This window comes from Oryzias latipes, chromosome 24 (assembly GCF_002234675.1).
Source record: "Oryzias latipes chromosome 24, ASM223467v1".
In the NCBI taxonomy this organism is placed as follows: domain Eukaryota; kingdom Metazoa; phylum Chordata; class Actinopteri; order Beloniformes; family Adrianichthyidae; genus Oryzias; species Oryzias latipes.
In genome coordinates, this window is record NC_019882.2 from 9,946,753 (window position 1) to 9,974,660 (window position 27,908).

The 27,908-nt window shown below is 39.2% G+C and overlaps 2 protein-coding genes across 5 annotated transcripts in view; one reads left to right on the forward strand and one right to left on the reverse strand.

Moving 5' to 3' along the window:
• Nucleotides 1-27,908, forward strand: part of mdga2 (MAM domain containing glycosylphosphatidylinositol anchor 2) — a 225,087-nt gene that overhangs the window by 51,555 nt on the left and 145,624 nt on the right. For all 4 annotated transcript variants that reach the window (XM_023952705.1, XM_023952706.1, XM_023952707.1 and 1 more), the window contains exon 2: nucleotides 24,714-24,853. In XM_023952705.1, the coding sequence (XP_023808473.1) occupies nucleotides 24,714-24,853 (140 nt within the window). The remainder of the gene's footprint in view (nucleotides 1-24,713; nucleotides 24,854-27,908) is intronic.
• On the reverse strand, nucleotides 492-3,827 carry lce (protease; the record flags this gene model as incomplete). Its single annotated transcript, NM_001104822.1, is given in 8 exon segments — nucleotides 492-689; nucleotides 764-845; nucleotides 1,663-1,841; nucleotides 2,979-3,096; nucleotides 3,186-3,332; nucleotides 3,410-3,481; nucleotides 3,571-3,589; nucleotides 3,723-3,827. Coding segments are annotated over 8 exon segments (816 nt in total). The 5' UTR covers nucleotides 3,795-3,827.

The window sequence follows — 27,908 nt, forward strand, 5'->3', positions numbered from 1 at the left end:
CTTTCATGTGTCTTAATTTAACATGTAGCTGTTTATCCAAGGGGGTCACTCTCGTCATTGAAGGCTTTGTAGCGGTTTGTGTTGTCTAAAGACATGACTTGCATTTGCTCCTTTTCGGAGCAAATGTATTTTCTCAACATAACAAGGACATAAAGGATCTTGGAACTTTTTTTGTTAAAAAATGGTTTTACATTGGAGCATTGAGCACATTGATTAAAAATATTGAGAATAGTTTTTTCTTTAAATTCCAAATGACGTTCCCTGAAAACCGTATCCCTTTCTACGGATAATTGAAACCTCTAATTGTTTTTTTTTCTACACTTGCTTAAAAAAATTGTTTTAAATTCCCTCATTAAAGCTTTTTTTTCTTAAACTGAAAATACGGACTGAGCAAATTCTAAATGCATAAAAAATCTGACTCTCAATATTTTAAAGAAAAAGCTAAATTCTAATTTAATCTCACAGGCAGTAACCAGCAGAAACTGTGAAAGCCTTTACCGATTCACTTTAATGTCGTTACACCCACATGAAGCATCAAATATCATTTTCAGCTCATGTCATCTCAACATTTGTAAAGCTTATTGACTCGAAGTATATCGATGTCCGACATCCTCTCTGTTTGGCCAATGGCAGCTTTGGGGTTAGGGATGGGGGTTATGGTCTCCTTTCTGTCTTTTCCAAAGGCAGTTCTACAGATAAACAAAAATGTGATTAAGATTTCTTATCATATTTAAATAATGTAGCACTTTTTGGTCAACCTTACCTTCCATAGTGCATGATGGAGCCATAGTCATACGGGGTGCCCAGATTGTCGGTATCATTCTTATCAAAGTTGTGTGTGAAATCTGAAAGTAAAAAAAAAGAGTAAAGAGTAATTAAACTATTCCATTCTGTTTTTAGCAAAGCATCAGTATAAAAAGTGCTTTTTGTCAAACAGAACCATTAGCACCAATGTTCTATACAAGCCTGACTCATCCAGTTTAAAGAGCTGAACCTTCTAACACCAGAGATGACCGAGACGACAACTAAACAACTCTTAATCCTAACTTTTCAACCGTTTACGCAATCAACATAAATCCGCTGACGCAGTTCTCACACATAGGGCTTCTTCAGCTAATTTGCCCCTTTGCATTTAGGTAAATCAGAATCAGCTCATTTACATTGATTGTTTAAACACTTCACTACTTTAAAGCGTTGCTAATGAGCGCAAAGATTCCTTTTTCAGAATCGGCTGGAATTATGTTAATTGTAACATTGTGGAAGAGTTATAGTAGTGCAAGGGATGTCAACACTGGAGCTAAAGCTTTTTAAAGGTTAATTTCATTGCACTGTTTACTTAACAGCTTTCATGTAAATTGAAAAAAAGTGTTTAAGGTGTCAATCCAAGTGTCATGTGACTGGTGGATTTCTTAGTTCGATCCTATGCACATCCTGCTGCCATGGTAACTGGTAACATGGTAAATGAAAATTAAGTGTGTCCCAGGATTATACCTTGTGCTTTGCTAGCATCAGGGAAAAGGAGTTCGTTTACATTGGCAATGTGAGACTACATGGTAGAGGAGTTTATTTCCTAGTTTAGTTCCTGTTGACAGAATTGATTAAAAAAAGGAATAAACATGGTTATGGAACAATCTTTCTTTATATGTTCTATGAGTTTCTTACCTTTAATGATGTTTTCCCAGTTGATTTTTACATGCTGGTCGCGGTCGCTCCGAGTGTGCTCGTGGTAGAAACCCAGAGCATGCAGGAGCTCATGCTGGATGACGGCGTGCTTTATGCAGCCAAACCGCTGCAGCACCACCACTTGTTTGTCACCAACATAGCCCATCATAGACTTGCAGCTAAGAAAGCAAACACAATGTAAGCCAAACTAGAAGTTTTTCTCTGTAGTCTTCTGAAATGTCAACTGTGTTCATGTACTTTTTATGTCTGATCGATGTGATCAGGGAGACTTGTAAAGAATCTATCAACCTTCACCAAACATGTCACTGTTAAAAATTAAGAAAGAAATGCCCAAATGTTTTTGTCATACAAATCTCAGTATTGGTACTTTTCAAGAGATGCGTTTTTCAGAACATTAAGGCACACTTACTATCATTTCTCAAAATTGACAGTGCATCTTATGTATGAATTCTGGTTGTCCATATTGGCCTGGAATTGATTTTTAGTGGTACGCAGAGATCAAATATCTGTCCAAATGTTTTAGTACAACTGGTAAACTATGAAGTTACATCTGTGGATGTCTTGCTTGAGCATTGTGGGTACTGTAGTCAGGAGCCTGGCAGAGTAAAATGTTCTGAAATTCAACACAACAAACTGAAGAAGTGAGAGAATTGTTTTCTATTTGTTGTGTTAAAAAAATGTTGAGGTATTGTCAATGAAGTCTGATAATTTGAACTGATAATTGCGGATTATGAAAAAAATACAGTTCCCTGTGAAAAAAATACAGTTCCCTGTAAACCCTCCTATCAACTTTTATAAGCAATTACCTGCTTCATGGCTCTTTGTGGCATTCTGGGAAGTGTGGTCAAAAATGTTATACCTGTTTTCGTAATCAAACTGCTCTTTTTGCCTGCTTTCCTCAGTAATGTCAACATTTAACTTTACATCTATTCAGCCGTCTCCTCCCCTTTAGTTTTTTTCCTGCTGAAAAACACAAACTACTGTGAACTCCTGCTAAATCACTCCATTTAGCAATGGCAACCTCTTTGGACCTCTGGATAGAAGCCGTATGCCTACGTCACCAAAATAACTGTAGGGAGCCAGACCTACTGCCATCTTTTGTTTTGTTTTTTTGGGTTCAGATTTCACCTACCACCTGCCAAAGACTACACCAGCTCTCTTTTTGAGACAAGACCCACTATTAAAGCCATTAAATAAAAAAGTTTGTTAAAAGAAGTTTAGTCAATTGCTTCGAAAGGAGTGGGAAGAAGTGAACTCATATAGACCCACCCTCTATTTTGCTTTACTTGACTTACCCAAATCTGGGTTCAAGGCTCAGGTAGGCCCTCTCATTGTTGCGAGGAACAAAGTGAATGCAGGTTTTTTCTGCAAACTCCTTCATGGCGTTCCGAATGGTTTCCTTCTCGTCACTTTCTGAGGTGTTGGAGAACGAAGTTCAGAGGATTTAAAACTTCCATTAGTAATGTTTTTTATAAATAATAAACAATAGAAAATCGGCCCACCATAGTTGTCGCTAACCACATAAGGAACCTTCACGATGCCATTGGAAGACTTTGGCCAGCGGCAGCTATCTGGAGCGCCAAAGCACTTCATGGCATTCCTGGTTTTGGGAAGAACAAGATCTCCTTCCAACAGTTCCTCCATAGAGTCTGTCACAATTCACACGCAGTTTAGAACACGCCCTGTTACCTCCCCAAGTCTTTTAAAGTAAGGATTTGAGTCTTACTGTTGTTCATTCTGAAGATGATGGAGGACACGTCCTCCAGTTCAGACTCGTCTATTTCCTCCTTTGATGAACCTAAAAAGAGCACAAGTTCTGCTGATTTGAAGGCAAACAGCATGGAGCTTTGGGTAGGCTTACAAACGCTGGAGGATTCCGTCACTTACCGTTTTCTGCTTCCTCCATCTAGAAAAAAAGCAACATAGGAAAAAATATTCCGAAACCAATTAGTTTGCTTTACTTTCACATAACTACTTTAATGAAATGCTGGCATTTCAATCATTACATGGCGTTAAAAGCTCAAATTCAAATATCTTACATTGTCAGTTTGAGCGTTGCTGAGGCTCAGGAGCAGCAACAGCAGCACAGATGCTTTGGCCAGCAGGTCCATTTTTTTTTTTTTTTAAATGCTGATGCTTCTGACGCTTCACCACTCCGTCTAGCCAGCGAACTGAGAGACCATCGAGGAGGAGAGCTTATATTTAGCTGATTGAGGTGTGTCTTTGCACACAGATTACCAAAGGGCTTCTAGCAGGTGTCGTCTCAGAAGGGAGTGCCTTTCCCACCCATGTTTTCTGTTTCCACATGGTGATAATCTCATTCTGGCAGGATTACGGAATCTGTGGACTGCCTCTGAGCATCATGTTTCAGGGATCTCTGCTAACCAGCAGGGAGTCAGATCATGAGACTCAAGCTCGTCTCTTATCGCCAACAAATACAGCGTTTAGAGCTCACACCTGCCTGGAGTCAGTAAACTAGCGGCTGACAGGTGGAGGCAGTTGATCTTCATGTTTAATCAAGAGATTAAAGAGGAATAATCCTAATGTGGAGGGGATCAGTGACGGAGAACTCAGCATACATTCTAAAAAAGCAGTTGATTGGGTTGTAGCCTAAAATGTTTAATGATTTTGATTCATGAAAACTTCACAGCTCAAACAAGCATAAGTCAATTTACATTTGATAAAGAATATGAATAATTTTAGAGGAAAAAAACAACTTAATTTCTCTGACTCTTTTGTCTAGCTAAATGTGCTTATAATTCAGTGTGCCATATAGTGCAGAAAATACGGTTACTTCATCATAGGTTTAAGAGCCACCAGTAGTGTTGTGCTTTCTCCTGCAGTGCCGTGGCACCAATGTTCTCCGGGCTTTTATTGTATTTTATTCAGCTTTCATCAGCAGGTTTGAGGCTAAAACAGTCAATTAATTTTGGACAGAGGTTAAGCGTTCTCATAATGTCCGAGGATTTAGCACCTTTGATCCAGTTTGTGTGGAAGCATTAGTTGGAATTTGTCTGTCACTATTTTAGTATTTATTGTAGATTTTACGTGTGCAGCCTATAGCTCAAAGAAAATAGGCCACTTTTGACTCCAACATGGGGAAATTGACTCTAACACATGGCTTATATGTGTCTATAAGATAAATTTTCCAACTAAACTAACAAGATAAAACCAATCCCTTAGTCCTTAAAACAAGAAGTTTAGTGGTAGGGCTATACAAGAATCAAGATGATCTGGATGTTGTCACAAAACAGACAGACGGCTGGTTCTAATTGCAGAAGGTTTATTAGCTCAGCTAAAAGTCCACAAAGCTAAATCAGGGTCAGGTAGGCGGGGGTCAATAACGAGCCTGGGAGCATCAGAGAGGATACTAGAACAGTCAGTATCCAGGCGAGATTCAGGGGAGGCAAACGGTGTCAAAGACAAAACAGGGTCAGGAAATCAGAAGATCAGGTCTGGATATAACTCTCTGTAATGCAGGCAGAGTGAGACAAACAATACTTTGCACTGAGTGAGGATCAGTGGAGTGCTTAAGTAAAGTGTGAGAGAATTTATATAAGAGTCAGGTGTGTGGCATCCAGAAACTGTTGAGGTGCACTCAGAACTTTGAAGATGGTTCCCACTGAGGACCAGAGGGGGAGACAGAGTTCTAACTTCTGACAGGTGTCTTCTTGCCGAAGCAAAGTTGGATTGTAATACACTGTTAACAGAAAATAAGGTCATTTGAGGTTCATGCAGTTCAGAAAATGTAACAACCACCAATCAACATTTTGTTTAATTAAAGCCAAGACAAAGGCATCCAGTTACATGTGAATCCGCCCACCTGCCAATGCAATCATGTCCTAATTGTGCACAAATCTGAGCTCTAATAACATCAAATAAAAGCAAACAAAAGCAACAACACTCACACTGCTGTCAAAAATATAAAAATAAGCCGATGGTTTGTACAACCAGGGAAACAAAGATTTATGAGTAACTTACAGAAATAAACGAGTAAAGTCAAAGTAAGTATTCCTCCATTCCATGAAGACAAATCTGCAGAGATAGACATCAGTAAATGTAATTATTTAATGCTCTATTTTAAAAAAAAATAGAGCTTAAAAAAATATCTAGGGGAAACATCCTTTTTGAGATTCTTGGAGTACGAACAGTGTTAAAATCTTTAATATTTTAATAAAAGAGCAGGTTAACAAAATGCAATAAACACAATGAATGAATTATTTGTCTTCCTCTAAAATGTGCAGAATTTTGGGGAAACTGTTAGTTATTGCAGACTTTTTAACAGTTTTGAGACAGAATGCAGTGTGGCTACAAGTTTTCCTATCAGTACTCAGTACTTTGCAGATCTTCTTTCCTTTGCTTTAAATGTATTTTGGCACCCAAAGTCTTCAGTAAACGTGCAGCTACCAAAACCGCTCGTGTAGACCATGAGTACCTGTACGGTGGCTTTCATAACACCTACAATTTTGCCATTTTTTGGACATTCAAAAAAAGGGGAACTTTAGGGACATTGGCAAAACTGTAAGGGAAACAGTTTTTTCAAACCAAATGAGTCAGACGGATGGCAATGGCAATGTGGTTGTTGGAAGGAACTGGCTTCAGAGTTTGCACCACAGGAGGTCTCAAAGCATCACACAGCTGTCACAAAACAGGCGGACAACTGGTTCCAATTGCAGCAGGTTTATTAGCTCAGCTAAAATTCTACAAAGCTAAATCAGGGTCAGGCAAGCAGGAGTCAATAACAGGCATGAGAGCATCAAAGGAGAGATGGGGTAGTCAGGATCCAGACGAGAGGCTGAGCAGGCGGCAAGCAAACGGATTCAGACACAGGGTCAGTAGACACAAGATCAGGTCAAAATAAAACACTCGGTAATGAATGGCACAAACAATACTTCGCACTGAGCTTCACTCAGTGCAGAGTTTAAGTGTGCCAGTGGTGGGTCGTCAGGGCCTTCTCTAAAGGTCTAAAAAAATATCTGACTCGTGCAATTATATTTTGTCCATGCGTACACATTAAATCATTCCAAATGGCCTGTCCATTTCCTTTTATTATGTTCATGATGGTTGTGCTGCTTCCAGACAGACATATTTTCATTTTGGAGCATTTAACCAATTACATTTTAGCTGTCCATTGTTGCCAGGCAGGGTCACAGCTAAAGAGATTAAAGATGAATAATCCTAATGTGGAAGGGATCAGTGACGGAGAACTGTTCACTATTTTCCAACTGAGAGGAGTTGTTGCCCTACACAGAGGACTGTAGGCCTACACATCTGTATCCGCTACTCTTATACCATTGATAAGCCACGTCAAATTTCAACATCACTTTTAACGTATAGAGACGGAGGAAAAATGCCCCAAAACAAAATCATCTCCAAGAACCTAATTGTAATTAGGTACTTGGAGTATGTAGCAGAAAGGCTAAGTCAGATGAAAGATATGCAAAAGAAGTACTGCCCCGTTCTGGTCATTGGAGTTGAGAAGCGACACCACTGAGGAATAATTCAAATGGTAAATGGCGTATACTTGTATAGTGCCTTTCTTCCTACAACGACAAAGCGCTTTTACAGTCACAGACCCATTCACCCAGTCACACACACATTCACACACTGGTGGCCGCTCCACTGCCAAACACAGGCGCCCGCCTACCACCAGTGGCAAGGCGGGGTTCAGTGTCTTGCCCACTTTGACTCATGGGCGTGCAAGGCGGGAATTCGACCTGCAACCTTACGATCATGGGTCAACCGCCCTACCGCTGCACCACGGCCGCCCCTAATTCAACAGATTTAGTGATTAAGAGTCATATTGAGAGTTTTAGTTGACTTGTTAGCATGTTTTTATGCTATAGTCTTTCGAATAAGTGTTAATGTGTTGCGCTAACATACCAACTTATTTAATTAGTTGTCTAAGCTTTTTGTAAGTACGACGTAGCATTAATGTCTTAGGGAGAACATATCCGCCTACATTTTCTTAATTCCATTCAAATCAATTGACTTTCAAGATAAGATGTCTGTTCTTGGTTCCATACTTTTTAAATTAGGTTCCCCCAAAAGTCCGACTGATGTGTTTTTTTTTCTCTTTATTATAAACGTTTTGGCTGTTGTGACTTAAATTATGGAGTGACTTGCAGAGTAGAAAATTGGTAAGTTTAAAATAATATATATATATTTATACTTGGTGAGAAGTTGAATTTTTTTTCAGTAGGAAAAATTAGGCCTGCATGAAACCAGTCTCCAGCGGTCATTTGAGGTACTGCAAGCAAAAGTCCCAGCGAGTGTTATTAATATCTGCCAGATGTCTTGACTCTCTGACAAAACTGCAAACATTAGCCCATTTTAAATTGTTTGTTCTGAAGCACAGAGAACATATAAACCGTGTGTTGGTCTTTGTGTATGTGCTGCACTTAAAGCTGTGCCTGTCCTACTCGGTTGATCTGCACTAGTGCACATGTAATCTAATTTGTGTTTAGAGTCGCAGCTCAGCACAGTAATGCTCAGTGATGTATGGCCTCTCCGTTCACTAGAACTTCATTTCTAATGCTGCTTCAGAACTACATTTGAAATAGAAAAAATATAGTTTTTATTCCTTTGCAACTGGAGGAAAACAAATTCAAAAAAACATTCATATATAAAGAGCTGAAGGGCAGTACATGACCAAGTCTAGCATCACCTTTTACCTCTTCATAAAAGCACAATGTTGTCAAGAGTTTACATTTTCAGTTCCAGTTTTCTTCAGAATATTTTGTCCTTGGGGTTGCAGATCCGGTTTGCTTCATGTCTTTGTTATTCGTGGTCGATTTCCACCTGTGTTATCTCCTGTTCTGTCTTGTTTTGTTGATCTGCTGTCAGTCCATCTTTGTATCTTCAAGGAGATCCTTGAAAACTTCTGTGCTTCTCTTTTGATTTGTTTTTTCCCTCCGTTCTGCAGGATAAATAATGTAATTTAAGTTTCATCTCGAGCTTTGCAGCATCACAAATCCACTTTGCTTGCCACTGGAGTGTGCAGCTTAATGAAATTAGTCCTGCAACGCAACCTGTGACAATTTAATATGACTACAAAGCCACAAATAACTGCTCCACGAGAAAAACCCTAAAAATCAAAGAATGAGTCACAGAAATCAGCTTTTTTTTTTTGCCCCATCTGGTGATTGTTCAAAGAGATGGTTAAGCTTTGCCGCTTTGTGGTTGTCGCCATCGTTGCGTCACCAAAATTGGCCTTCCTTGGAAAATGGGCAACAAGCTTGTTGGAATAGTTAGTTTCAGTGTTTTTCAACCTTTGTTGAGCCACGGCACACTTTAACCTTGACAAAAATCCCGCGGCACACCAGCATCCAAAAAAAAAGAAGGAAAAACTCGTAGTCTGTATTGATCTATAGTCCCTCCACAATCTCACATACATTTTTGTGATAATTGTGGCAGAAAAACCTGGAAGTTGCAGCTTTTTTTTCTAAAAGATGTAATAAAAGTTTAGTTAAAAGATTTAAAAACTGTGTGATGCTTGCTCGTTGTGATTTCAAGACGTTTAACAACAAAGATTCATTGTGCGCTGAGACGTTGTCACTTTAACCCAATGCATCTTGGGAGATGAAGTGCATGCAGCTGCTGATTGGTCAAGTCGACAATTTTTAGAAAAAGAACTTTGACATTAAGAGTTTCAAACGTGCCTTGACGTGTAGACTGCTGTTGGTATCAAACAATAATGATGAGTCCGATACATTTATCTTTATTGATTGCAACAGCATTATCTTTAACCTTTTTTTGTGTGTGCGTTACTAGTATTTAATGTCTCCAAATAGTTGTTCAGTGTTAAAGCGAGTCAGCGGGACTGTGTACATTTAGGAAATTGTCTTCTGGGCAGTAAGATGTTTGTGAGAGTCTCAGTTTCAGGTTCCATTACTGAGAAATAGTACCTCTCCAATGTCAACAGCTTCTGCTTTGCTGTGTTTACACTATCTAAAAACCAGCTTTGGTCTGAGTCAGGGCCTCAGGTCAACACAATCATTTAGTTATTTCTTGGCTCTGCCAACATATAATTACCAGTATATATACGTCCTCACATGATGGATGTCTTCTGATGTGTAGTTCACCACTTTCAGGAGTGGGATCTGTGATGGAGCATGACGGAGAACAAATGGAATTTTTGCTCTTTCTTGCTGAGCACCAAAATGAAGTGATGTGTTGTTGTTGTTTTTTTATTTCATTTTTGTCTGCACTGTGAAACCTCGTTGTCCGACAGTGGTGGGCAGAAGCCAGTGATATCTGCTATTTCTTTGCTTTCTAATTCATTTCCACTCTGACCCGCATCAGTGCAGAGAGCGAACATTACAATATTCCATTGCAAGCAGGGAAAAAGTCGCTGAATAGTATCGAAAGTGGTGTGAATTACAGGCGTACAGAAGCCTCCGAAGGCATTACTGTAATTATGCAATTGATCAGGTCTCAGCCAGTTTGCAGAGTCCATTCAGAGGATAATGGTGTGATTGGTGACACATGGAGCTCTTTATGAGGCCGTTTTGAATGTTGCACTCCAAAAAGTATGTAAGGAAGAACATGTGAGAAAGCTCAAGAGTCTTTTTATTTAACCATTTGCTATTTGTGTAATTTGCAGTGCACTGAACTCTCTGGGCTACTGTCAATTTCGTTCAGTAAACTGTTATGCATGTCAAAGCCCACAGTTGTAGACTTTAAAATGATTTGGACTTGAGGTGTTAGGACTCAAAGACCCACTTCGATCATCTTTTGATCTATTCTAAAAGACTTCCCAGTGGTCTTTTAATCGTGATTAAGCAGTTTTGAACCAAATTAAAAAAAACTTTCATTTTCTGGGACATAGTTTCTGCAGAGCGGCAGGAGTTCATAAGAAATGTGCCTTTTAGTAGTGGGCAGGACCATTAGTTGCAATTTTAAGCTTGATTTTCTTTATTTCCTTCATCATCAAAAAAATGCTACAACAAAAACACAATTTTCATTGGAGCGGATCTTTAACATAAAACAGTGTATACTGTCTTGTTTTGCATGACTTTAGCACATTTTTGTTTCCTTTCTTCCTCCTCTCTGTGGTATACGTGTGCTGTGTTGACACCATAAATGCCTTCTGCCGTCCCATACTTGTCGTTTGCAGTTGTTTTGCATAATCGCATCAGCTTTGTGTGGCGCTGCGCCTTTGCAGACAACAGCGCTGCCGTCTGCGATTTACTTTTCTCATTGTGTCCCTACACAAATGAAATTACTGGAACATGGAAGGAAAGAATTTACTCTACATACAATGAAACTTCATCTAACAGTTATCATGCATCAAGTTATTTGTTGTATTTTCTATTTCCCATTAGCCTATTAGAATGTTAAAATTGGAGTGTTGACTTAATCTCGAGTTTTGAAGGGAAAGACATGGATCTGTGCTTTCCTGTTTTGCCATATGCTCAGATAATTTTGCTCTGTTACCACCATCTGCTGGTTTACACGTGTAAATGTTAGTGAAAGAAAGGTTGCAAACTCATGTTAATGTTACATGTGTGACTGTATAGCTAATGTTGTAAAAGGTCAGGGGTGGTTTTAAAAAATCCATGGCCCATGGCCAATCTGTAAGACTGATTGTGGGGATCCAGACAAAGTTTCGTCATCTGCAGAGGGGTTGACCCATGCAGGGGCTGCACGTTTTTGGGTTGCCCAAACCTGTGGAGGATCGTTGAGAGGAGGGGCTGCATCTTAAAGGAAGTGCAGGTGTGTCTTGCAGTTCACCGCACTGTAGATGTTAGTAAATTGTAACTGTCAAGCTGCTGTAGAGAGCATGCACTTATTACTTGAACATCACTAAAAAGTGATCACAGTCACAGTGCGCCGAATTTGGGGAGGTTGAAAAAATAAAAAGTTTGACCTGCCTGCATCTCACCTACTTCACCCTTACCTACCCTCACGTGTGGTGTTCTCAATGACGTGTCACCCACAGTTTGCCCGTAGGAAAAAGTTCTTTAACATTTTTGCCCTATGGGCTTGCCGAGCGCTCTACAAACTTTAAATTTTGTGCAGGCCACCTGCGTGCTCATTTTTCCTGCAGACGTATCCACTTGTAAGGACGGTTGTGACTAAGGCATGCGATGCAGTCTGCGGAAGCTTTACAGAGGACTTCAATTTCCAGTCTGTTGACACATCAATTTTGCGGCATTTGGTCAGAGAAATTAAAACAGGTCAGGATCTTCCGTTGTATTTTTTTAAAAAATATATATAAAATGTTATCTTATATTTAAGGTGACAAGCCCACGTGATAATACGTCATCAACGCGGATAACACCGGCGTCCATCTTTGCCATGGACGACCAAAGTTTAATTTTGAAAGTGCAAAAACATAACATCATTTTTGACCCCAAAAACATGTATTTTACAAGAACTCATTGAGAAGGGAGGGGGCATGGGCCTGATTGCTAAAGTTTTGGATGAACTACTTGACACAGGGGTGGCAGGACAAACCACTCCTTTGGGAGCCGGGAGGGCAGAGACGCAGATAAAAAAATGTTAGTTAACTGATGTTTGTGAGACGGACATGCCACACAACAGAGACGCACCGCAGATAGACTCGTGTAAATCCGACTTATGGCTTAAAAAGTATTGTTTGCTGTGGATCTAACAGCTCAGTGTGAAAGCACTTTCAAGGAGAGACAGCCAACAGGCTGCGCTATGGGCCCGTCTAAGCTCTCGGACAATTGGTCCGTCCACAGAGGCTGCAGCCAATTATCAGGCAGTTTGTTTGGCGGGGAGCACCTAGTCTCCGAGTGGTTGCCAGGTCTTCGGCGAGCCGCCACCCATCCGCACCATTCGACTGTGCAAAAAAGGTGTTGGCGCTCATCAGCCGACCGCGCGAGAGTTTTGGCCTATCAGTGGATAACTGCTGTGCAACGACAGCCAATCTGTGCTTTATCCTTCCCTACAGATGTCTGATTAGTGCTGTTTAGGGACATCAAACCGCCACCGTCGCCTCAGTTTGCCAATATGGCACAGAAAAGGGAGAGAATAGATTGACGTAGAAAAAGACAATCATTTTTGATTGGGGCAGAGCTGCGATGCATTATGTTTGACTGTTTGAGAGGAAAAAAGCTGTTTTCCCATTTAGTTAGACACTATTTTGCAAAAATGTCCTAAACCTGGATTTGGATTGTTGACCTTATGATTTCTTAAACCTTCAGCCCATTTTTCTTTCTAAGACAAACCAGCTTTTATGTAAAGTCTTCAAATATGATTTTTATGAAATAAAAAAAAGGGTAAAGCAGAAAATGATTAACATGCAGCTTCTACATGAAAGAAGTAAAAAAATGAGGATAAAAACTCAAAGATACATTACAATTAATAGAAAAATGGGACAACTTTCTTCCAGAATTACAAAAAATGTTGAAATGTTAAAAATAAACCCCAAATATAAGTCTTGTTGAAACTGAATCTTAAGAACTGAAAAAAGAAATAAAATCTTTAAAATTTTCAATAGAGAAAAATATATAAGTTTAAGAAAACATGTCTACGTGGGTTAAAGGTTTTACTTCAAATAAAAATTCTTGGTAAGACCATTTTTTCTTACCCCACAGACAGATTTTATTTTTTATAAGGAATTAAAGCAAATTGCTCAAATTTTAACAATTTTTGTCTTATTTCTGGGGGCTTGTTGTTTGGGCAGTTCTATCTATTTAGAAAAAAAATAATTTTAATTTTAATACCTACTCTTTCTTGTCTTAAAAATTATGAATATGCTGCTGTGGGAGGTGAATTTTCTTAATAAAAAAAATTTATCTTATGATACCGAAATGGTAAAAAGTGTTCCAAGATTATGTATTCAGATGTCTGAGGGCTTTTATTTTTATACACAGAGAAAAATATTATTTTTGTTATCTAATTAAGTTTTTCTGTTAATCCTAGGATTTTGTTCAGTCAGAATGTTTGTTCTAATCTTTTATCTTTGAAAAAATATTCCTTTATAAAATAAAAGACAAGTTTGAAAATTAAAACCCGCTTAACAGTTTGACCATATTTTGGGCCTAAATTTAGTTTTTTTAAAGATATTTCGAGATGTAAAGTAAGCAAACGTGCAAATTTGATTAATATGATTTAACTGATTATATTAAATATATTATTTACTGTTAAAAATGAAATAATGAAAAAGAATGACTTTGACATGGTTTGGGTTTTTTGCCTTAGTTTTGCTTCCATTTTTTCCTGTCATCATTTGAGTTCTGCTTCCAGTTTTATTTTGAAAGTTTCCCATATGTCATGCTTTTAAGTTTTACTTCCCTGGTTCCAATTTCCCCTGATCTTTTTTTCACCTTTGTCTTGTCAGTCCTGTCTGTATATAAGACATGTCTCTGCCTTCCTCTGTGCTGGTCCATACTGTCATTTCCCTGACCGTCTTCTGCCTTGTTTGCCTATGTACCTTGTTAGCCCACAGTAAGTTTTGTTTGGTTTCCCTGCTCTTTTATAAATTATTTGCACATTTTTATGATTAAAGAGTATTTTGTATAATATATATATACTTTTATAGATGTCTGGTAAAAAAATAATTTCCACAGCAAGTTTGCTATTGTTAATAATAGCATTTATAAACAGCTATTATGGCATTTTTAGTCCCAGTTCACTATTATTTTCTCCAACTAATATTGAACTTACTTATAATTTAGCCTCAGTAATTTCAGTTGGCCACTTCTGAAGTTCATACTTTCCCCAACCATATGTAATGTGTTTAGCTAATTTGACTTGATAACAAATTGGTTCAGATTTTATAGCATTGATTTGTCTTTAGGTGTATTTGAGCCTCAGTTAGAGTACACACATGGATTTTCCAACTAAATCCAACATTTCTGGTTCCAAATTTGATATCTTGAGGGTTTTTTCAGTTTTATGTTGGATTTACTATAAATAGGAAGTTATGCACTAATATTCACACATCATATGTTGTGCACTATAAGTCACACCCCTGCGAAATGATGCAAATAAATCTGATTTATATTAAAAAATATATTGTAATTAGCTTCAGAATTCTTCCTGTTTACCATCCATAGCTGTTGTCCTTCATATATTTTCACAAAACCAGATGTTTAACAGTGATATCAATTAAAATTGAAACATTAATACTTCAAAACTAGTCACCAAAACCTTCAATTATGGAAACATGAAGATGCAGAACACAGCTGCAGACTGTCCAGCTGTCTGCAGCTGAAGTTCATCTGAAGTGCTGATTTTACATACAGCTGAAGTCAGCAGCGGAGAGGATGGTCTGACTGTGTGCTGAAACTCTGAATAAAACAACTGCTTATGTAACTCCTCCTGGCTGCGTGTGGGCAGCAGCAGCAGCAGTGATTGCGCCGGCTCTTCCTGCGCTCCACTTTCAGTAGCTGATGTTTCAGCACCATGGACAGCGCAGACTCGGCTGCTGAACAAAAGAAAGCTACATTGTCTGAGGCTTAAAGCTTTCCAGACTTTTTCTCTGTACACTCTGTTAAGGCGGTCCTTTTTATTTGTGTGTGTGTTTCTGTAAACCCCTCTGAATGGCGTCCCTGTGTAAAAATGCCCAAAAGCTACTGACTTCATTTCAATTGAATAAACAGGCAACCATTTCTGCTAAATACCTTCATCTGTCCTAGTCAGTCAGTTCCCTTTGATTACAAGTAAAGAAGCTGTCCAATAAACATGAACAAACATGCATTTTCTGTGATGTCACCATCTCCACGCACCCTTAAATGCTTGTCTTTGTCAAGACTCGATACATTGCGCTTGATGGATTAAGCGTGATGATTGGGAGCAGAAGGGTCGATGCAGAAACTCGTTTACAACAGCAGCAGAGGCTGAGGAGAACACGCCAGCACATCACAAAGTCTAATCAATACACACAGACAACTCCTGGTGTAATAATATGTATGAAGCTGCAGGGAAAACTATTTGAAGGCCATCCAGAGAAGAATGACTTCACGGATGAGCTTCTCAATGACACAGCAGGGAAGACTGCTTTGGTATTGCCTCACATTCTCTGATATTGCAGGAGATCCCAGATGCAATCAAACTTATATTGAATTTGACATGACTGATGTTTTTAAAGCAAATTTTTTTTGTTATTGTACGTTTTTGCTTTAAAATAAATCACTTTTCTTTCAAATGTTATTCAAAGTACAAAACCTTCTGTTTCTGTCGTAGCAAAGCGGCATGATGTCATCTTGTCATAGCATTATTGTTATCAAAGTGTTAGTGATCAACAAAAGGTGTACATCCCCAGCTCACCCGTTCCAATTGGCGCTCATTCCACCCGAGTCCAAACTTAAAATTAGATTTTCATTTCAGAAGCACAAACATTTTCTTTATCGCTGTATGGCTTCCTTTTGCATATCTCAGACGCTGATATTGTTAAACAAGCAGCTTTTGGTGTCACATCCTTTGGTGTGGAGGTTTTTAAAATTCCACAGGTGTTTAACTTTGAGGGTTTGATATTTACGTTATTTGTTTTGAATTTAAACTTTGTCAAATATTTTTGCCATAATTTACAATTCAAATGGATTAAAACTACGGGTTGGTTTCTTTGGAGTTTATTTTGATCGTTGCCTTCACTATGAAATTCATTTAATACCAAGTATAAATACACCAAATTAATGGTAACATTTAAGCTACCTCATCAAATCTTGTCTTTGTAAAAAGTTTAGACACCTCTGGTTTATAGAAATGAGTTCTTTTCCACTCTGATATTTTTTGTCTGCTAAAGATTGGCTGAGTCTCTGCTTTTGTGACAACAAACCATTGTTTTCCATGGAGAGAAGAAAAATTGCACTCTGAAAATGACGAACAGTAACTATCCAACAGTAAGCAGCGTGATAGATGGTTGATTGAACTGCAGGGTTTAACTGCTAAAAGGCACAAGAATGAACTTTGAAGTAAATATTTGCCAGAAGGCAAGAGAGACCTCTCCCAGTGAAGGCTTGTGTCAACACTTAGCTGTTTGCCTTTTCCTACGCCCCAAAACCAAGAGGGCTGCTGAAAAAGAAATCTGAATTCAAAGAAAGCACAAGACCCCATTCTGAATTCCGTTTCTGGTTTTACACTTCATTAACTGGGGATTATTTTTGTTCTACGGTAGCAAAGTGGTGTTCTGGTCATCTGAGTTACCAGAAGGTTGTTGGATTGAGCACAAGGGTTTAATAACTCTCCTTTAAGTCCTTGAATGGATTGCAAAATTCTTCAACTTGTTATCCAGTCTATTATTAAGAAGCCTAAACACAGTGTGCATGAACAATGATTATACGCCTTGAAGCAACAAGGACCACGTTTTTACTTTAACTTGGCCTTTCCTTTTTACCATCTAGGTTATTTTATTTTACTCTGACTTCCTCTATAGCTGCGTTCACAGCAAATGTTAAGTCAATGCACAGACAAGGTCCTGCAGGACGTTTTGAGAGTCGGGCGTGGTCGTCTGGCAGCAGTGCTTTTCATGCAATGCAGCGTAATGTTTTCAGAGTTCAAATATCTGAACTTTGCTGAAGAAGACAAGTCATGTCAACCAATCAGAAACTCAGATTTGGTATGTGACGAGTTAATGATGTGATCAGTGTGTGGTCCAAAGCCAACACGGAGGAGAATCTGATCATTCTCCTCCTGAACTTGACGATATTATTTTTATTTAAATTGAGACATTAAAGAAAAGATCCTCTAATTTTATTCTTAATCTATTTGTTTTCCTTGGTCAGACTAATGTGGGACAGCAATTTGTCACAGAGAGACGGAAGCGGCCGTCATTCAGACGCAGCTCCTGCAGTACATGGGGAACTTTGCTGTATTGGTAGAGTCTCTAGATGATGTCATGAACCCAGAAATGGATCACTGATGCTTATGTAGAGCCCTTAAAAAAATGAACCTGATCTCTCAAAGACATCCGTGTCCTCCTTGTAAATGAGATATGTATTCAATGCTTCAAAGAGGCAATTAGGCTATAAACATTTATGAAAACATGTCTGGACAAGCGTCCAGCGTCAAATTTGACGTGCGTCAAAATAAAGGCGATTGGACACAAATTCGACGCAGTTGGTGTCAGCGTAGCATAAGAGTCCAAAAGGCTGCTCAATAGATTATTTTTGGAATTCCCAATTTCTCTTTAGGGGTAAGCTTGACTGTTGCTAAAGGTGAGAGTCAAATTGTTAACAAGACCTTCTCATCTATGTCGATTCAACACATTGCCCCAAAAGGTGGATTTCTCTTGTCCTTGTAGACGAATGTCCCCACTGAGGAATCAAGGAGGATGTAACTGGAAATGAGGCTTTTTTTTTTCTTCCATTTGCCAATTACATCTGCCTAATGCACTAGAAACACCCGTGTCGTCTGCTTAGCGATGATCTGAACAATTTCTGATTCCATGACTCATGATGTGAGCCTCAAACATCAAAGCTAACAGCAGGACAGACTTTAGGGGTTCTAGACGTTAACATCACCTTGTTGTGAGTCCACAATCCCATTAAAAAAAAAAAAAGTGACAGACTCTTAAAACCCAGTTCAAACACACCTATGGGTACACACTTTTTTTCTCTTCTTTGTTTTTCAGCTGCTCCTTTGATGTCTTTGTTCTCTGAATCTTTGTGGCTCTGTTAGGGTTTATTCTTTAAAACATCGTGCTGTTCCAAAGGCGTTTTAGTTTAGGAAAAGTTGCTCACGAGTTGTACAGACAAAGCATGAAAAGAAATTACTTTGTGATCCAGGCATTATCTCCACAGGCAGAGATGAAAGAAAGTGTAAAGGTGTGATTTTGGGATGGTTATTATCCAAAGACAGCAGGGAGAGTTTCCAGCATCTTTAGAAAACTCATGGTTGAAGGAATAATACATTGAAAAGCATTTGTCGGGCACATTTCTGTCACTTTTTGCAAATGTAAAAGTCACGTTCTTGAGTTGGTGGACAAAGTTAGTGATTAAATGCAACTTTCAGCTGCTTACCAACACCAATCATCTTTTGATCTATTCTAAAAGCGCTCCAATTGCATTTTTTTTTTTTATGATTTTTTTTTTGCCAAAAAAAAAAAAAAGAGTCAATTTCTAGGACATCATTTCTAAAGAGATGCAGAAGTTAATTACAAAATTTGCCTCTGAGTTGTTGGCAGGATGGGGGTAAGCCTGTCCTGACTTCCCCTGATCCCTTTCTTTACACTCGATCCCACTAGCTTACAGCCTCAACTTCAACCCAACAGTAATTTGACATGTAGTTTTATGCCGACATGCTGGATTCAAACCCCAAATTTCAATGTTTCTCTGGCAACCACCCTTACCAATCAGGATGAGCTTGTTGGAAGTCCACACCTCTACCACTTAAAAGCGGGCTCAAGAGAACAAGTCAAACATGAGACCGCATACTCTTATAGAAAGCATCTGATTGGCCAGTTTATAATTTGAATAACTTGCGCAACAGAAAAAATATTATACAAGAAAATCGGATTATCAAGAACATAATAAAAAAAGGTTGCAGAGCAGAAATAACTAGTCTAACAAATAGAATTACTGAGTAACAGCTGTTTAATTCTTTATACAAGTCTATGGGATTTTGGCTTCTTGCAGCCATCGAGTACTTCCTGTTTGGAATGCCAGGGGGAGGGATCACCCAGTCCATTTCTCACACACAGTTAATGATTAAAAGCTTACAAAACACTGGATCCCAGAAAAAGCTTATATTCCATCTTAGTTGGTTTTACTTTTAAATAATTGCTGCTAGCATCCTTTTTTTGGCTGTCACGCTGTGTAATGTGGCTTCGACCGACTCAGTCCTTTTATAACTGAGAGCAACTGAATTTCCAACTGCCTTTTTTTTTAAATCTGCATCCTTTAATGTTTTGCTCCTCTCTTTTCCTGTTAGCAAAGATGGTGATTATGGAGCCAGAGACCTAGTGGGATATTGCTAGTGGTCCTCTGGGGTTCATCTTGAGGCATAAAACCAACGGCAAGAACCCAAACCACTAACTGTTGCCATTCATTTCCATTTATTTATTTCATTTTTTGGTCAAATTCATGGTTATTATCAAGGAACTCCTTTGCCATACCAGTTCTCCAGCTCTGCTGCTTTTAGCCAAATCCAGCTTAATCTGCTCTGCTGGTGGTTGATAGTGTGTCCATTTCCTGCAGCTGAGCCAGGGAAGGCAGCTTCTCAGGAATGGCACACTCACATACAAACCAGCACGCACACGCATGTTCTAGGCATTTATCACTACAGTCTGGGCTGTTTTTTTGTGTGTGTCAAGCACTCATTTTTCAATAAGACAGTGGTTTCAGTGAAGGAGATGATGAAATATATAAAAAAAAGTCAAATAAAAGCAGGCTCATCTGAGACTCCTGCTTCTGGCCTCCAGCTCCTTGATTTTCTTTTTTATCTTCTGTCAGGAAGCTGTGAATGAGATTTGGCTGTGTTTGCCTGCAGATGGTCAGTGGAGGGGGAAGTGAGTTTCATTTATGCTGCAGGCTGACATGCTGATGTGTGCAATTCCAGACCTTAACCTAAAAGTTCCTGTTTACCCAACATTTTCCACCCGTTAACATGCTCACAAGTGAAGAGATCATGAAAGACAAACTGAAATTTACAACAGTGTTGCCTCTTTTTTTTATCACCGCTAACAAAGAGAATAACTTTGACCGATAATGTTAGAAATTATGTCATTTTAACTAAATTTCTATTGTTAAATTAAGTTAAACTGTGAGAATTTGTGCATGTCACAAAGTGGTGGTATACTTTGAAGTAAAGTTAATGTTCAAATGGGTTAGGTTTGGAAAAAATAGTGTTTTGCTCTGGTGTTTACTACAAAGGTACACCATCAAGCATAATAAGTATGTTCTTTGTGGTTCTTCGAATGTCATACTTTTACCATTTGGCAGTGGATGCAGTTTATTTTCTTAAATCCTTGTATTATTTATTGATACAAACAAGTAATAATATAACAAAATATGAATGTTAACTCCTGAAATCCAGGACAATGTTAAAACTATTTTTACAGTATTGCATCATTCATTATTTATAACAACTAAAAAAGTAAACTAATTAGGTAGATTATGTCAAAATTTCTGTCCACCTAATATATTCTTGTTGTTTGAGTTAAATTGAACTGCAGTGCTATACAACGCAGTAAGGCTGGCTGTGCGAGTATTCTCTGGAAAATCAAATAAGGTTCCTGCTATGGTTTTTAGAGTTAAAAAAAGAAATGATAAGTATATTTTTATTTGTTTTCCTCACAATTCTTTTGAGCAACAGTGGAGGGACTTTTTATTTTATTTTATTTTAAAAACAAATTAAATAGATTTTTGTTTATTTTTACAGATTACATAATGCACGATCAACATAATTACTCCTCAAATCCACACCGATTTTACATCACTTCTACAGTTATGCATCATTTGTTATTCATAGCAACTTGCAAACTAAGATAAATTGCTGGATTATGTCAAACAATTTGGGGCTTTTTACCCCCATTATCTTTATGGTTTTTGAGATTATTTCAGCTGTAAAAATAAATAAATAAATAAAAAATATAAAAACATGCATGTGACAAAGCGTTCTATACTATGCTGTGAGGTTTTTTTGTCCAAGTCTTCAGTCGGAAAAACTCTCTTCAATTGTTTAAAATATAAAAAACTGTCACCAAAAGCCCCTAAGGTGTGTTTCAAAGCCGTAGCATTTGACAAAGTAGTTTCGTCTTTCCAGATTTTACCATGCAGCATAGATACAATTAATTGTTTTTATAATCCCAAGGCATCATTTTAAAGTGTAATTTTGTTTTATGTTTTTTTCAAGAAGATAATTATATAATTGAAAGGAACTTAAACTCCACGTCAATTTTACACAAATCATATTGTTTTGCATTACAGTATGTGTTACAGTATTCAGTTAGGTTGCTTGTCCAAGTATTAGCTCAGAAAAGTAATAATGTGTCTGCTCTGGTGTTTAGAAACAAAAGAAAAAAAATGTGACAATCCCCAAAGTGTTTTTTTCTTTTTTAGATTGTAGCACATGAAGAAGTAGTTTGTTCTTCCCAGATACCACTCTCAGCAGAGGATGCAGTTTACTGTTTTAACACCAGCTGTGAAGTTTATGGTTTGTTCTATTTATGTAATTTTTTTTTTTAAAGTCTGATTTTCAATAAAGATGTTTTCTTAATCTAAAGGGTTTTAGCTGGCCAGGACTCAACTGAAAATCTGTGTGTGTGTTATTTCTATTATTTGTGGTTAAATCCCAGTCTATGTATGTACAAATCCCAACTGGCATGGCCAAGCCAATGAAAGTTGGAGCCAATGAAAATGATGAAAATGTTGAATGAATGATGAAAATGATTAAATAAGCCAATAAAAACGCTAGAAGTAGGTATGGTTGTAGTTGTCTTACCAATCAGTCCCCAACTTGGACAAGGCCTACGACTGCTAGTACTGGACATGTGGCGGTGCTAGAGGAGCAATGAGGAAGAATCTAAAGTACGTCTTAGTTTATGATTGTCCATCCATCAACACTCCACCTTGACCATTTCTCTGTCCCTCCTTCTACTTCCAGTATGAAATGGGATTATTAACAGAACTGAAAGCTAAACAAACAGAGGATTACATAGTAATTAATGCAGTTTTGGTTCCTGCTTTGGGCCAAGTGATATGAAAGAGCCAGGGAAAAGAAAATGCGCCACTATTAAAACCAAAGTGTTCTCATTATGTGTGCTCAAGAGAGTGTTGTATGCCTTTGTGGCTATAAGCTCGGTGTTGTCTGCACCAAGAATAAGTGCATGTTTGTGTGTAGCTGTGATGCAGATAAGGATCCTTAATTACGGGTGGGTGTTGCTCTCCTCCAGGACTGCAGACATGCTGGCTCATCAGGATAAATGGCATTGGGGCTTAGCTGGGCTCGGGGCCCCGAGTCTCCAACTCCAAAATGGAAAATGGAAAACAAATATATAAAACTGAGGAGCTTGAATGGCTCAGTGGGGCATGACGATCAGCTCCTATGTTGGCATCTGTCTGTGGGAGAGAAGCATGACCGAGCATCCAGGTTATGAGCTGATGAGACAAACACCAGGAGCTGAGCTCTGTAGCATGACGGCTTTTCTTCCAGGTTGGGGGTTTACACACCAAGCTAAAACTCCCTTTTCTTTATTAAATATCTGACAGATGTTATCAGTGGTCAACCAAGCTACATACACATCGCCCTCGCCATTCCCATTCAAGCGGCCACTTATGTAAAGTCTATGTAAATACAAATAAAGGTATGTTTCAAAACTCTTGTATTCACAAGTGGCTTCGCAAGTTTTTACACTCATTTTCAGGCTCTACGTACAAAACGTGTGGCATTTGAATGCACGGTGCCAGTTAGACCAAGTCGAACTTTGACCAGTCAGAAAAAAGGTAAACTCACCAAACTTAGAGCTTAGCTGGTTCATTTGGTAAACCCAGACTCGTCGACGAGCAGTCTGATAATTTCCACATTTGTTTTCCAAAAAGTATAAACCAAGGTCTCTCTCCTCATATGATGGTAATTCATGTCTGCCATTGCAAGGACACTGGCAATAAACCGAACTATTTCTATTTTGCACCAAGCCTCCTCCAAGTGTAGGTGGTGACGTGCTGATAAAAAGTAGAAAGAGCTAAAGCCGTCCCTCCCTACATGTCTAGTGTGAGCACCATGGAGTAAACAGGCGTCAAATGTCTTATGTGAACGTAGCTTTATAGATATGAAAGATGAGAAACATCAAATGTTGACATTGACACAAAATTGAAGGTTAATTTTAAGAAAATAACCCCCAAAAAATCCACAACTTTTAAAGACCAACTCTGATCATCTTTTTATCAATTTTGATCTTGTAGTTATAATTATGTCATTTTTAGCCGAAATAAAAAAAAAAAAGTTCTCCAAGTTAAAGTTTCTGCGGAGCTCATTTTGCTTCTGACATGTAGGTGAGGTCGTTGGCGTGGAGCAACCCTGCCTCCACTTCCCCCGCCCATTGTTGAGAGCTCTCTGATTTCTTGTTGTCCTGTTAGCTTTAGCTTACAGTTCCTTGCACCCCAAAGGTAACATTATCGGTGCAACAAAAGTTTCGACCAATATTGGAGCTATCCAGCCATACAGTTTTGAGCCAGATGCCAGCTTGGACAACGACGTACATTGATCTATTTGTCTGCAAGTTGATGCACCATTACTGAGTGGAGTAGAGGAACATGTGGCCCACTCATCATGTTTTTTCTACATTACAAATACAATCTTTTTGAAAATGGTATAAATAAGTAAATACTAAGAAATGCAATTTTGAGCTAAATTTCCTTTATATGCCCTCCCTTATTAGAAAAATGCCACAAAAACATGTTAAAAACACCAAATATACCATTTTTGTTGTAGTGGGTGTTGACAGCATAGCAGCCGTCTTTCACTGAAATATTTTCAAAAGAAAACCCTCGTAAGCGTTTGTCAGTGTAGTTTAGTAAAAGGAAAATTAAAACTCAAAAATGCATTCCTAAAAACCATTATTACCAACATGCTTCATCGATCTTGCATAAATTTCTCTAATCTTGTTTGTGAAAAATCTGCTTCATCTATGTTTGACTAAAGAGAAGACAGTCGGATTAAGTATAATTCAATGGTATCAACAAACTGGCTTCAATTTTATGTGAACTTATATTAGTAAAAAAGTGGAAAGTGCATTATTTAGAAAGTTCATGCTATTTATTACCTTTTTTCTTTTCAAACTTTTTAATAAACCAAAAAAAAAAAAAAGAGTATGGGTTTTATTGACATCACGAGCTAAATTAGGTCTTTATGAAAAAATACTTGAACATATTGATATTGATTACAAAACAAAGTCTTATTTCTTTTTTTTTTTTCAAAGTTATCCCTGAAGGAATAGTGTAGAAATGGATCTTGATTGCTTTTTATTTGGTTTGTGTGTGAACGCCTCACCATTACTGAGCTGTAGCAAAATTACTGTTTGCAGAGAAATCCATTTTTGAGCAAACTTGAGATCGAAACCGTTTCTAAAATACTTCTTTGCGTCTCTATAGCTGCTAACACTGCTTTGTCTTCCACAGCGCCTCCAACTGTGCGCATCATCCACTCAGGAAACGCCTGTAACGTGGAGGAAGAGAGGCACACAGAGAGAGTGTACACCATCAGGGAAGGAGAGACCCTGGAGCTCACCTGTTTGGTGACGGGCCACCCTCGACCACAGGTGAGAGAGTCTACCCAGCCCGCTGCTCGATGTCCCCCTCATCTACGGTTTCTCCTGTTGGGTCAGATCTACACCAAACCAGCCTTTAATTATTGACGGTTTAAGTTTGCACTGTGCACCTGAATGTTAATGATCAAGATCTAATAAGGATTCAGCCACAAAAGAAAGGAAACATCTGCCAAAACAGAGCATAATGAGAGAGAAACAGGCCACAGCACAAAGACTGGGTCACGCCGAGGCTCATGGGAGGTGTGATGAAAGCAGTTCTCGCTCTCGTTTCTACTCGTCTCATCTGAATAAATATACTCTTCCAGAGTTTAATAAGACAGAAATTGGGTTTTTCTGTTTGTTTGTATGTTTACTATTCTCTTTCAACGCTATATCTGAAGAACATCTCATAAACAAGGCAAAGATTTGCTGACATTATTAGTCATGTTGACAAAAAAAATTTAGTCAAAATGAAGATTTAACATTAAAGTTTTTGTGCTGCAAATTATTGCCATACAAACAACTCTGATTAACAGGTTTTTCAGATAATTTTGCTATGAAGCTATGCCCTTTAGCACTATTGCAAGTTAAAGGACAACCAGAGGTTTTTCTCAGCACCACAGAATGAGTAGGTAACAAATACGACAAGCATTTACTGTATAAGAGAACTGGACTGGGACGCCGGGCCGGAGCCTGGGTCAAGGCAAAGAAGTGGAAAAATAAGCCTGCTGTTCCTGTGATTATCACAGGGAATGTACACTCTCTGGCTTATCAGACGGATGAGCTGGCAGCAACGATCAACAAGCAGTGAGAAACCCGTGAGAGCAGTTTACTGTGTTTCATAGAGACGCGGCTTGATCCACATACTTTGGCCTAAAGTTTGGCTTTACACGGCCGTGTGACCGTGTGGGCGGACAGAGACTTCACTGCCTCTGGTAAGAAGAAAGGAGGGGGAATAATAATGTACCTGAACATGCGATGGTGCAATCCAGGACATGTTTGTGTCAAAGAGCGCCTCTGTAGCCCAAACGTTGAACTCTAGGTGGTCGGACTGATGTATCTGCCCCGGGAGTTTACATCCGCCATCGTGGTTACTGTTTACAGTCCCCCATCAGCTAATGCAGACGTCATCAGCAAGACAATTTCCCGACTACAAGAACATCAAACAAATGCATTTATAATAATCACTGGGGACTTTAGCCGCGTTGACTTGGCCGGGACTCTTTTTGAATATACACAGTATATAGACTGCCCCACCTGTGAAAACAAAACCCTTGATCTGCTGTATGCTAATGGACAGAGAGCATAAAGCACAACATCCCTTCCCCCTCTTGGGAGGTCAGACCAGAACCTTGTTCTGCCATCTCCTAAGTAAGTTCCTATGGTAAGGAAAATGCCTCTGTCCAAAAGAAAAGGTGAGGATGGACTCAAGAGGTTGAGGAGACCCTGCAGGACTGCTTTGAGTGCACAGACTGGGATGCTCTCTGTCTGCCCCACGGTGAGGACATAATCAGCATGACTGATTGTGTCACTGAATACATGAAATTCTGTGAAGACACCATTATGCCCTCGAGGACCGTCTACTGTTACTCCAACAACAAGCAGTGGATTACCAGTGACCTAAAGGCCCTGCTGAACAAGAAAAAGAGGGCCTTCAGGTTGGGGGAGTGGCTCGTCTTCTCATCTTCCTTGTGCCCACTGGACCCAAAATGTAACTATCCCCCACCTTGCTCCTACCCCGCCCCCCTCATTGACTGTGAAGACCTGTCAAGTGAGGAGACAGTTGGAAAGAATTGACCAACGAAAGGCTCCTCGCCCCGGATGGCATCAGCCCCAGGATACTGAAGTCCTGCACCGCCCAGTTATCCACAGTTTTCTAGTGTCTTTATATATGAGCCTCAGTCTGAAAAGGGTGTCGGTCGCCTAGAAAACCGCTTGTCTGGTTCCTGTCCCCAAGAACACTTTTCCCTCTGGGTCAAGTGATTACCATCCTGTTGCCTTCACATCACATAGGTGCTGGAGAGGATTTTGTTGGCCAACCTGAGACCTCTGGTGAAACCATCTCTCGACCAGCTTATGTTTGCCTACCAGCTGCGCATGGGGGTGGAGGATGCTGTCATTTATTTGCTCCAGCGTGCTCATTCCCACCTGGATGTGGACGAGAGAGACAATGTGAGAGTCAAATTCTTTGATTTCTCAAGTGCGTTCAACACCATCCAGTACTAGTTACTGGATTAGAAGCTGCAGCTGATGGGTATCGACGGGTCCTTGGTCTCCTGCATCACTGATCACTTGTCGAATAGGCTACAGTTTGTCCGGTTGGGCAGTGTCCTGTCTGATGTGGTGATGAGTGGTGTGTAAGGGAGCCCCACAGGGCACTGTGGTCTCTCTTTTCCTGTTCACATCATACACCAGTGACTTCCAGTACAATTCAGAGTCATGTCATCTCAAGAAGTTCTCTGACTACTCTGCGATTGTCAGCTGTATAAATGATGGGCTGGAGGAGGAATACAGGGAATGAATTTGTGAGGTGGGCTGGAGTAAATCCCTTACTCCTCAATTTGGAAAAGACCAAAGAAATGGTGATTGACTTCAGAAAGTAACAAACAACTTCTCTGCATCTTGGGCAGAGATGTGGCAGAGGTAGAGGAGTGCAAGTAGGAGGGAGTAACCACTGACAACAGGCTGAGCTGGAAGACCAACAGCACAGCTGTATAAAAAGAAGGCCCGAGTAGACTATTTCATGAGGAATCTTAAGTCATTCAATGTGTGCCGCAAGATGCTTGAAATTTTCTACCAGTCTGTTGTGGCCAGCACTCTGTTCTTATCTGTGGTCTGCTGGGGGGGGGGGGGGGGGGGGGCAGCATAGGTGTTATCTGACTGATTGCTTTCATGATTGTCACTCTTGTTTGTTTGTTATTGAGCCTGTACACTGTCGCTCTTTCTTAGGACACATGGTATGTGTGAATTCTCTAAACGTAATGGAACGTCTATGCTTATCACTCCCAAACCCACAAAGGAATATCTGAAAGCTCAGATTTGTCCATCTGCACCCCCACACTGACCT